The 12,782-nt window shown below is 41.3% G+C and overlaps 1 protein-coding gene across 1 annotated transcript in view; it reads right to left on the reverse strand.

Annotated features, from left to right (window-relative positions):
• Nucleotides 1–12,403, reverse strand: part of LOC124711480 — a 120,901-nt gene extending 108,498 nt beyond the window's left edge. The window contains exon 1 of the mRNA XM_047241588.1: nt 12,205–12,403. Coding sequence (XP_047097544.1) covers nt 12,205–12,403 — 199 coding nt within the window. The remainder of the gene's footprint in view (nt 1–12,204) is intronic.
• Nucleotides 12,404–12,782: the final 379 nt, after the last annotated feature.

Here is a 12,782-nt window from a genome sequence, read left to right on the forward strand (position 1 = left end):
CCTTTTTTCACTCTGCCACCTCCATACCACTTTCAACAGAAAAGTTTAATGAGGAGATTAATTTACTTAAAACCATAGCAGTCAATAATGAATATACGCCTAACATAGTGGACGATATCCTAAAAAAGAAAACTGCAAGAACTACCACGCTCAACATCTCATGTACTGAAATTAACCCAAAAAAACGTTTTTCTATTCCTTTCGTAGGATCCATTTCCTATCAGATTCAGCGCATGCTTCGCAACAAATACAACTGCAATGTTGCCTTCTCTACTAATAATAATCTAAAGAGAAACTTCATTCATAATTTGAAATCCATATGCTCCCCTACAGAAAGTTCTGGCGTTTATAAGATGATCTGCGATACCTGCTCCTCCTATTATATAGGGCAAACCGGACGTGCTTTCACCATCAGATGTAAAGAACATCTTTTGAGAAAGTCCCCTAAATTCATCCTTTGCCGATCATCTCTTAATTACTGGACACGTGCCTAAAGCCATAGGCGATAACAATATTCTGCAAACCGAAAAGAAGGGGCGTAGGTTAGATGTCTTAGAGGAATTGGAGATTTTCAAACATCTCACTCGTCACGATGGCCTCATTCTCAATGAACAGCTCCCGCTGCGAAATAAAAACTTTTTTGACTGTATAAAGCCATTGCTTGATCTTTGATTCAGATTTCCTCATGCATTTTACCGAAATGTTGTTTTCCTGTCACATCTTTGCTGTTTTATTGTATGTCATAACTAACGTTTTTTCCGTTACAAAATGTATCTCTGTTTAAAGCAGATAAATATGTAACTTCATCCTGTCATTATTAATGCTTACGTTATGCCTGAATCAGCTGCATCACAATTTCATGTGTCTAATTTTGAATGTACAGTAGCCTAGTTGTTTCTGCGGCTACTAGATGGCGCTCGTAGCAACACCATGTTTACTCGCCCACACTTTCTAAAGTGGGCACCTCAGTCTTGTTGCAACCCTTGTTCACAGTACGAGCAGCCCTTAGCGGCTCGCCATCTCACAAGTGTTCATGACGTCGCCTTCCGGCTTAGATCTTTTTTAATATGTGACTTGTAAGTACTGCATCTTTTCGAGTCAGTACTTACTATATACCTAATGTTTTAGTACAGTTAGTCTAATTCTGAAGACGACGCTCATAGTAGCGTCGAAACCAGGTCAATTTTGACTTAATATTTGTGACGAGGGCTTATTTGTTACAATATACATATTTAAATGTACGACGTGTAGGGTGAGTACGTTGAGGATATCTTTCAGAGTATAAGTCTCTAGCTCTCAATGAATTTCATTGGCATTCTCCGTAAATGAGAAGCGTATCGACTTGTTCTTCGAAGGAATACATCATTCACAATCGCTTGATTCGACGATACTAGTCTTACCGTTCCTGTTAGTGTTGTATTGCGAAACCGTCGAATGGTGTTTACATGTCAATGGCACGTTAGATGGATACGCCGTATTTGGCGAATATTTACTATTTGCACGATATACGAGGGAGAATTGTCAGAGTTTGTGCTTCCATAAGTGCCGAGGTGGTAAGGAATACCACTCAATCCATGATAAGAAGATTAAAAAAAAAGGTTCAAGTGGTTCTGAGCACTATGGGACTTAACTGCTGAGGTCATCAGTCCCCTAGAACTTCGAACTACTTAAACCTAACTAACCTAAGGACATCACACACATCCATACCCGAAGCAGGAATCGAACCTGCGACCGTAGCGGTCGCGCGGTTCCAGACTGTAGCGCCTAGAACCGCTCGGCCATAAGAAGATTGCAGCACTGCATTGATACGAACGGTCATCTCCTCGAACACCTGTAAATCGACGTTCATGCCACATTTTTGACCTTCGTTACACATCATTGGATTCGTCTCGATAGCCGCTATCAGAAAGTAAGTACCAAACATTAGCATCCGAATTAGAAAAACAAAGTTGACGCTGATATCTCTGACGCGACCCCACTTAGCAACGAAAAAACCAACGTCATATTATGGGCCCCCGTTGTCCCACAAACTTTTCAGCTCCCATCATACTTTCGGAGTTATTCTTTGTGGCAGCAGTTAGTGACTCACCCCGTATATGTGTAGTCAGTGCTGAGAGATACTTGAGGTGGTGTAAGAAGGACGCCACTGGGCAGCAGATGAATGGAATTGAGTGGTTTGGACTGATGAATCACGCTATATCCTATGGCAATGCGATGGAAGGCTTTGGGTCTGGTGGATGCTCTGGAGAATGCCACCTCTCATCACGTGCTAACTATGAAGTACGGAGCGGTTGATGTTGCGGTATGGTGGTGTTTTTTCTGGTCAGGGTGCGATCCCCTTATTGCGCTCAAGAAAACTCTGAACAGGGCATGATATGGACACATGTCACAGCTTTGCTTACTCTGTACAATGGAAGAACGATTAGGCGACGATGATTATTTGTATCAGCATTACCATGCACCCAGTCGTAAAGCCGCATGTGTGAGGCAACGCTTTGCAGACAATAATATTACTGAAATGGACTGGCCTGCACAGAGTCCCGACCTGAACCCAACGCAACACTTGAGAGATGAGTTAGAGCATCGACTCCGCTCCACACCTCAGCACCAAACACCAGTAACTTCTCTGGTTCCGGCTCTTGAAGGATGGGCTGCCGTTCCTCCAGAGGTTCAAATGGCTCTGAGCACTATGTGACTTAACTTCTGAGGTCATCAGTCCCCTAGGACTTGGAACTACTTAAACCTAACTAACCTAAGGACATCACACACATCCATGCCCGAGGCAGGATTCCAACCTGCGACCGTAGCGGTCGCACGGTTCCAGACCGAAGCGCCTAGAACCGCTCAGCCACCCAGTCGAGAATTTGGAATACCCCAGCCAACTGTGTGGAAAGTTCTTAGATGGCGTTTGCTGTACAAGTCCTACCGATTACAATTTGTGCAGCCTCTCTACCCCAGTGACGAAGAGAAGCGTCTCGCGTTTTGTGGTTTGTGCATTTCTACAGCGTGTAATTTTTGGCGATGAAGCGTCGTTCCACCTTATTGGAAAAGTCAATAGACACAGTGTTCGCATATGGGATTTGGAAAATCCACATTCACCGTAACAACTCGAAAGCGGCTCACCGAAGATCAACGTGTTCTATGCTGTATCCCGTACAAAGGCTTATGGACCATTTTTCTTTGCAGAAAGAACTGTAATGGGAATCAGGTACCTGGACATGTTGGAACAATGACTGTTCCCTCAAGTTATGGAAGATTCCCAGGACTCCATTTTCCAAACATTACGAAAAAAAAACTTTGAAACTGCCTCTTTTCATTGGCATAAAGCGTGTTCATTTTAGATTTGTACTTGAGTGCATACGAAGTTTTGAAAGTCGGTCCATCATTCAGAATAACCTTGCATTTTTGTGAAGTGTACTGTGAGCTATCAGTGGTAATATTTTGACAACATATGGTGAAGAGTGTAGGTAAGGAGTAACCAGTAAAGTATTTGCATACATTCGATTCCTCAGGGAGGATTTGTTTGTATGTTTTTTACTATACAGTCAACTGAGCTGTGGCAACCATCTCTATAACCGATATCGTTTTGCATGATCGTGCGGTTGAACTCATGTTAGTGGTAAACATTTCCATCTCTCGTGGATGGAAGGAACTTTCACCGCTACTCTCTGGTCGAAAGAGGGAAGGCAGTTAGTGGCCTACGATACCTGAGCCACAGACTCAGCACCAGTGTCCAACATTAAGTTCCAAACGATCTACAGAGCGTCACGTGGAGTGCTGAAGGTAATGCTTGTGTCAGATGGGAACTTTAAGCTCGATGGAGTCCTTGGTGCTATTTCAGAGGTATTTCAATCACTCGCTTGTCAATCATCAAAATCACCAACAAGAAGAAGACAGCTGTTCCGGCTCGTGCCGAATGTACCAGGTAATGCTATGTTAATAATTAGCAAAATAATCAAACAGAAGTAATACTCAAATGATACACATCAAACAAGTGTACTGACATAGAATACATATAAAAACCTGTACAGAATTAGAGTTTGAAGGTGTACAGCCATGTAGTAGCTCTTTTGACTGGAGAGGTTAGGCACGTGACATAGCTGTGGAGGGAGCATAAGGAACGGGTGTTGAGCGTTTTTCGGTATCTGTCCACGGTCAGATAATGTGATAAGGTTGTGCCACCTGATAAAGTGTCAGCATTGGATGTAAACTGGATGGGGCATTGAAGATATTCAGTACATCAATTTTCAATTTAGTGATGTGTATTTATTGTGAATAAATATAGGCTTTTGAGACTGAACTTTGCTATCGATGAACTTATTTTCAGATAGACTTGAATGAATTATTTAATGTGGGGAATTTATTCAGGATAACGTGTTGGTGCACTGCTCGATGTCATTGGCACGTGTTGAAAGTGTCCTGTACATTCTTTGATACCACCGCTATTTCAAGTCGCATATTCTTTCTGACTGAATAAACATTTTGGTCTCTTAAGGTCACAGTTCCATGTAGTAATGTTAACTTGTGATGAGTAAAACTGCGGTTGAATTTCACACTATTGTATGGGTACATTATTGTCCAAACGGACTGCTCCTACTAAATAGCCGTGTTTATTGTTTACATTTGTTTGTTATGCTACTTAATCTTTAACTGTTCCATAGTATGGGCTTTATGACTCAAATAGATTTCACTCGGGCACAATGCAGTGGTGTACATGACTAGTCTAAAGCCATTTAATCAATTTCTGGTTGTGCGTTTGCCTTCCTGTGGCCGGATAATAACAGATCAGTTCCGGTTAACGATGACTTCCACTTTATAGTTTTCTTACCGAAAATCCTCTCTGGTACGCCACAACTGTCTGATTTCGTGCGGAATTAGAACAGTTGTAGCACGTGAAGCTGCAAACGGAATCGGGTATACGTATTAAAAATGTTTTCGCCTTTGAGCAGTTAATGTGGAGGCGCTGAGCTTTAGTCATTGCAGCAGCAGCAGTAGTTGCAGAAGTCCAACTGTTATGTTTGAGTGCACATATGGGATAGCAGTGCTGATCAGTTAGGTCTCCAAGCAGAGAGGCAGTTATGAGACTGCACTTGATAATGGAAGCAAGACTTCAGAAAAATCAAGACACATTCGTAGTATTTATCTGCCTGGAAAAAGCGTTCGACAATGTAAAATGGTGCAAGATGTTTGAAATTCTCAGATACATAGGCATAAGTTATTCGGATTGAAGTGTATTTACAATACATAGAAGAAGCGAGACAGATCAATAAAAAAGAACGAAGTGCTCAGATTAAAAAGGATTGTAAGACAGGGATACAGTCTCCCCCACCCCCTTCCCGCCCCCCTCTCCATTTGTTCATTCTGTTCATGTAAGATACAATGAGGGTAATAAAGAAAAGGTTCAAGCGTGGGATTAACTTTCTGGGTGAAAGGATATTAACGATATTTGGTGATGACATCGGCATCCTCAGTGACGGTGAGAAGGAAAAACAGGATCTGTTGAATGGAATGAACCATCTAAGAGTACGAAATGTGGGTTGAGAGTAAAATAAAGAAAGTGGTGAGGAGTAGTAGAAGTGAGATTGACGATAAAGAGAATATAAGAAGCAGATTAATACAGGTGAAGAGGCTATTGCTCGCTAAAAAAGTCAAATAGTACGAAACATAGCCTATAATTTGAGGAGAATTTTCTGAAAATGTTGTTTGGAGCACAACATTGTACGGGATGGAATCATCGACCGTGGGAAAACCAGAAAGAAGTTAATTGAAGCGTTTGAGGTATGGTGCCGCAGAAGGATATTAAACAATAAGTGAACTAACAAGATGAAGATGAGGGTGCGCTCCGCAGATGTGGCAATGAAAGGAATATGTGGAAAACACTCATTAGAAGAAGGGACAGATTAATAGGAAATGTGTTAAGGCATCAGGGAATAACTTTCATGGTACACAGATGGCTATGGGGATAAATACTATAGAGGAAGAGAGAGATTGGAATATATTCAGCAAACATTTGAGGATGCTGAGAGTAAGTGCCACTCTGAGAAGAAGAAATTGACACAAGCTGAAGGCTGTGGCTGAATGCATCAAATCAGTCAAAAATCTGATAACCCCCCCGCTTCCAAACAAAAAAATCCTGTTTTACTTTGTTGAAAGAATCACCGTAATATTCTTCCAAAATGGTTCAGGGATAAATCTGAGTACTAGTATTAAATATGTTTGGCGTTGTGTGAACTACTGGGGCAATCTTAATTGTTATATTATTCTGAAATATCAGGTACGTCAAGACCAGTTGCAAATATTTATTCATTACCCGTTTCGACAGATCTATGCTGTCATCATAGGATCTGAAAGTTAAATAAATAAGTATTCCAAGTCAAGGTGGCAACTTCATATATGGTCTCATTTGAACACTGTACTCATTACTGAAGCATTAGAATGTACCTTGTAAAACATTGAGGAAATTTCACCTTTTACAAACTTGCAAGTCACGTAGTGATGTTGCGTTGTTTAACAATAAAAGGTAGCCAGGAACATCAGCTTGTCAAACAAAAAATACCACAAATGTAAAACACACATCATGTTGTGCTGATGCACTAGCGCAACACTTTCCTTAACATCACAATGGTGACTGAGCTAGAACGGTATTTGTACAGATAAGTCTGTAGACAGTTGTTTACATTGCTGTACTCGACAATCGATATGTACTCTCATAAATTACCTGTGCTACAGCACAAATTCTTTCTTCACTTCAATCTCATTAAAATTATTTTCGACAGATTAGGTAAAAATTTTAAAAATACAATTTTACAATAAATTGTATTTTGAAAATATACAGCGTCATTTTCTAAAAGTATAACTTTACAATAAAAATATAGTTCAGATTATTTATCTATGCACAGTATACGCTTCGACAGCAATTGACAGAAATAGATCACCATGTAAAGTTCCGATAACAATATAGCTCAGGTTATTTATCTACACACAGTATATGTATCGAAAGCAGCTTACGGAAAAAGATCACCGTGGTAACTGCGTGCAAAACAACATAGAGCACAGTCAGTGGATCGGGCTGAATACGAGATACTGAGGAGTTCGTGGTATAAATTAGATATAGTGCCTGATGCCTACTCAACATTACATCCATAACCAAAAACCATGAAATATGTGTACTATATGGCAATGAATACGACCGTTTTTACATAAAAATTTCACGACAAACTTTAGGTTTACACAAAAGAAATCATGCCACACGAAATAAACTACAAAACTTATGCGTGTAAATGCTGCAGTGCTCGAGGTCTACATACGACATGTCTATTTAAGGAATATTGGTAAGCGGTTAGTGCACCAACACAACGAACTGAATAGAAGGTTCAAATGGCTCTGAGCACTATGGGACTCAACATCTGTGGTCATCAGTCCCCGAGAGCTTAGAACTACTTAAACCTAACTAACCTAAGGACATCACACACATCCATGCCCGAGGCACGATTCGAACCTGCGACCGTAGCGGTCACGCGGTTCCAGACTGACGCGCCTAGAACCGCACGGCCACACCGGCCGGCTGAATAGAAGGTATTGTGGAGCTTGTGGTATAAATCGATATGGTGCCTGAACTTTACTTAAGATTATGTGCACAACCAAAGTCTGTGAAATATACACTGACGGAAAAAAAATGGTACACTCTTTTAAGGGTTTCCAATCCACTCAGGATTTATTGTTAGTACATGATGTGGCTTTCACAGGCGGCAATGCAGGCCCCGAGGCTGGCGTCCAGTCGAACGTGCAGATGGCGAATACTGTCCTGGGATACGTTATCTTACACCTGTTCACATTGTTCTGTAAGAGTTGTCAGGTGACGAGTAGTGGGAGTCGCTTTTCGTCCCATCATATCCCACAAGTGCTCGATTGGGAATAAGTTCGGAGATCGTGCTGGACAGGGAAGTTACTGCACGTCTTGTAGAGTGCGCTGAGTCTCACAGGCAGTGTGTGGGCGAGCATTATCCTGATGGAACAACACATCACCTTCCTGTTGCAAGAATGGCAAAAGAACGAGTCTGCCAACATTTTGCAGGCACAGAGTGCTGGTTAGCGTCCCCTCCAGAAACACCAAAAGTGAACGAGAGTTGCCGTTTATCGCGCCGCGGGCCATAAGGCCTGGGGCAGGCCAGTGTGGGTTGGACGAACGCACTCGGGGAGACAGCGCTCACCAGTTCTGGTTCGTACGCACAGGCAGTGTCTGCTTTTGTCGCTGAAGACCACGGCGCGCCATTCCATCTCCCAAGTGATCCTGTGACGTCATCGGTAGAGCCGCGCACGTCGACAATGAGGCGCGAATGGCAGGTGGGCTGGAGGCGTGTGTGCCACAGCTCGTGTTGACGCATCTGGGCTTACAAACCCTCTTATCTGCTCTGTGGTAGCTGTACAATCTGCAGCTGCTCTCCTTACTGTCCGACGATTCTGGTGGACGTCTGTGCTGTGTGGACGTCCTGAACCTCGTCTATGGATGTGAGGATGTTCACATGTCCAGTAACACCCACATCGTTGCACAATTGACACAGCCCGTCGAACTTGTGTGGCAGTTCTCCGAAAGGACCGTCTCACCACTCGGAAGGCCACTGTCTGGCGACCGCTTCGAGACTCGCTCAGTTGGCTGTAGAAGGCCCGAGTGTGTCCCTGTGGCATTGTTGCCTGCTTGGCTCCACACGTCTGCACCACAGGGAGCCTTTTGGCTGTGAGCTTTCCCTGTTAAAGGGTAGACACGTATGGCGCTCTTGTAGCTATGCCGCTACGCTATCTGTTGGTGGACGACGCTGAAGCCATTACCAGTACATCCACTATCCCCCCCCCCCCCCCCAACTGGCATTATGCCGTCATCGTATCAGATTGACGTTGTCTTTTAAGGTGTACTAATTTTTGTTCCCAGATGTGTCTGTACGATACGGCAATGAACACGACTCCTCTTACATAATCATTCTATGACAGACTGTTAGGTTTAGATAAAAGTAATCATCACACCACACAAAATAAACCACAAAAAAACCATACAGGCAACTGATGTGATGCTCAAGGTCTATGCACAAGGGTGCTATTTAATAAATAAACTCAGAATAATGCGATGCACAACCAATAGGTTGACATGACAGCAGTGATGCTGGATTCGTCTACTGTACATGTTCACATTCAATAAAAGACTAATAAAAATGTCACAGAACTCTAACTTAAAGTATGATTTGGTTCTCGAGGTTTGTGTTCATTACAGTACTCGAGGGTTAGTTAATAACAGGCCCAAATGTAGGTAAATTAAGAAGTCGGACATGAAATAGTACTGTAATGCAAATGTTCGTTAATGATCTATAAATGAACTATGAGGGTCCTATATGCGAATGATGCAGTGTTTGCCAGCATGATAGCAAGTGAACACACATAAAGAAGTCAAACGTGCTATAATAATGAATTACAATGCTTACATTATTACTTTATAATACATGACAAAAAATAAATTTTTAAAATCCTACATACAAATGTTGCAGTTGTCAAAGTCTACATAAGGGGATGTGTAAGGCTTACAAAAAGGGATCATCGCAATTTCTTGTATACTACATGCTCACTCACAAACACATTGATATGTGTTGTGGAGTCTGAGGAGTAGATATCATACGGAGCTCAAGGTTTGTATCTGTTGTAGTATTCAAGTTTTAGAGAATTTGAAGTCATTTTAACTATTTTTCGACTGTGACTGTCTCAAGAAATATGTAAAGACTTTTCTTAAAAAATTACCGCTACCAGTCACAAACTTTGTCAACTTCTGTATTATTTATTTAGCGACATGTTTCGAGGGAATACCTTATCTTCAGACTAAATGGCATTACAAAAAGAACTTTACAATAAGGTTATACTGATGTTATATAGTCTTTTCGTAAATGCTGTGTTCTTCCTGTGGAAGAAGAGAAAACTTAGTAAGAGGCGATGTCGCTTTCGAAGCAGGACTGATGTTTGCACGAAAATGTTTTTTTAACAGACGCTCACGTTGTTCTTCTGGCGTGGCAGTCTCGTTGTGATGCATTGCGGTGTTTCCATTACCGTGGCGCTCTTGGCTTTCTAGGTCACTGTTCACAAATTGTCACTAGTATAGCAGTAACTTGGAAACACGATCACAAACAGTTCTGTAGTTCAGTGGGCAAGATGGCGGTCGAAATACAGCTGGGTTCGATTTAACTGTCGGTTTGTCGATCTATGTGCTGTCAGATGTTTACATCTCTTCTGCATGTCTTGATATCGCATTACAAGTGTTGGTTGACGAAATACATTAGAGATTGAGCACCTGTTACAATATTATTGAACACATCATGCTATAAACTATTCATTAAAATAAATATTTATGTAAACATCTGACATCACATAGATCGACAAATCGATAGTCAAATCGAACCCAGCTGTATTTCGACCGCCATCTTGTCCACTGCACTACGGAAGTGTTTGTGATCGTGTTTTCAAGTTACTGCTTTGTTAGTGACAATTTATGAACAGCGACCAAGAAAGCCAAGAGAGCCACGGAAATGGAAACACCTCAACGCGTCACAACGAGACTGCCACACCAGAAGAACAAAGTGAGTGACCGTTACAAGACATTTTCGTGCAAACATCAGTCCAGCTTCCAAAGTGACGTCGCCTCTTACCACAGGATGAACACAGCATTTACGAAAAGACTATGTAACATTTGCAAGACCTTATTGTAAAGTTCTTTTTGTAATGCCATTTAGTCTGAAGATAAGGTATTCCCTCGAAACATGTCGCTAAATAAATAAGTAATACAAAAGTTAACAAAGTTTGTGACTGGTAGCGGTAATTTAAACAAAACCTTTACATATTCAAGTTTAGTTTAAATAGGCACAAGGTACATCCAGAAATCATATCTGATATGGTAAAAAATTTCAATATTGCCTATGTAAGAACTTCTTGATACACGACTGAGAAGACCTATGTGAAAATGATGTGGTGCTCAATGTTTATGCTTATTACAGTACTCGAGATTTAGTTCAATGTAGACCCAGCAGTAGACACATAACGGTAGGCGGCCATACCACACTGAAGAATTAAAAACAGTTACGTAAATACGTTCACTACGAATAAAATAAAATAGAAATAATACATGCAAATGATGCAGTGCTTGGAGTCTACAAAAGAACATGTCCACTCAAGAGCTTCTCGACAGAGTCAGAATAATTCGGTGCAATTCTGTCAGAGGTAACTTTAATGAGATTGGAGTGAACAAAGAATCTATACTGTGGAACATATAGTTCGCCATGTATTCGAGTACAAGTCGATTGTCGAGTAACGTAAGCGGCTGTATACCGACTTATCTGTACAAATATCGAACTATCTCGGTCGCCATTGTAGTGTTAACTGAACGAGTGCGCTAGAACACCAGCATGACATGATGTATATTTTCCATTTGTGGTATTTTATGGTTGACAAACTGATGTAACTTGCTTCCTTTTGCTGTAGAATGTTGCTACATCACTATGTAACATCCATCTGCGCAAAGATCATGAACTTCTTTATTGCACTACAAGGTATGTTCTAATAGTTCAGTAATGTAAAAAAAAAAATTTAAGTCAGATCATTTCATTATTAGCCACCTTGACATAGAATTTTCGTTTATTAAACTTTCAGATCTGATGATGACAGCACAGATGGGTCGAAACTGGTAAACAATAAAAAGATTTACAAGCGATCTGGCCATAGCCTATATTTCAGAATAATATTGTGCACTAGTGCCGAATCATAACTTTGTCCTGGTTTGCCTGAGATACGCATCCAATATTGTCAAAAGAAGTGAGATGTTTTGTGTTTTTGAACAATGGGTAAATATCCATAATTAGGCTATATAAATGTTTTAATGATTTTTTTTTAGGTAGCATAGATTTCTGTTTCATTATTTAGAGTAATTCAGATTTCTACTTCAATAATTTACGATGAGTGTAGTAGTAACAAAGAAATCACACAACTAAGAAGAAGTATTGCAAAATTTCTTTTGTAGTGAGGTCAAGTTTTCAGTTATTGAAGCAGTCATGAACAATACTTTGTACCAGGCTTTCAGTGGAATGTCAACACAGTCTTTGCTTTGCGACCTGCAAATTGTCAGTTGCATGCATATTCACCTGTCAGAGAGAGTACCCAAACTGTTTTCAGCTACCTTACCTGGTGTGGTAGAAGTTGGCTCTGCAGTGGCACAAGGCTCACATGTTGTACATGTCGTTGGACATTGTGGGCATTCACTACCGTCAGATGGTGAAGCTGTGGTAGGAGAAGTTGGCGGACACTCTGTCGTCGGACATTGTGAACAATCACTTGTAGAACCTGTGAAATAAGGAGATGATGAGCGTAGGCTACATGTCATTGGTCGTTCTGGACATACAATAGAGTGAGATGGCAAACCTGTGTCAGGACAAGTCGATGGGCAGGTTGGAGATATAGTTGGACATTCTGGACATTCACTACACTCAGGTGGTGATCCTGTATTAGGAGAAGTTGGCGGACACTCTGTCGTCGGACATTGTGAACAGTCAGTTGTAGAACCTGTGAAATAAGGAGACGATGAGCATGGTCTACACGTCTTGGTCTTTCTGGACACACAACAGAGACAGATGACAAACCTGTGTCAGGCCCAGTCGTTGAGATGGATGGACATGTAGTTGGACATTCTGGACATTCAGTAGCGTCAGTTGATGAACCTGTGTTAGGAGAAGTTGGCGGACACTCTGTCGTTGGACATTCTG

This window comes from Schistocerca piceifrons, chromosome 8 (assembly GCF_021461385.2).
Source record: "Schistocerca piceifrons isolate TAMUIC-IGC-003096 chromosome 8, iqSchPice1.1, whole genome shotgun sequence".
Classification (NCBI taxonomy): domain Eukaryota; kingdom Metazoa; phylum Arthropoda; class Insecta; order Orthoptera; family Acrididae; genus Schistocerca; species Schistocerca piceifrons.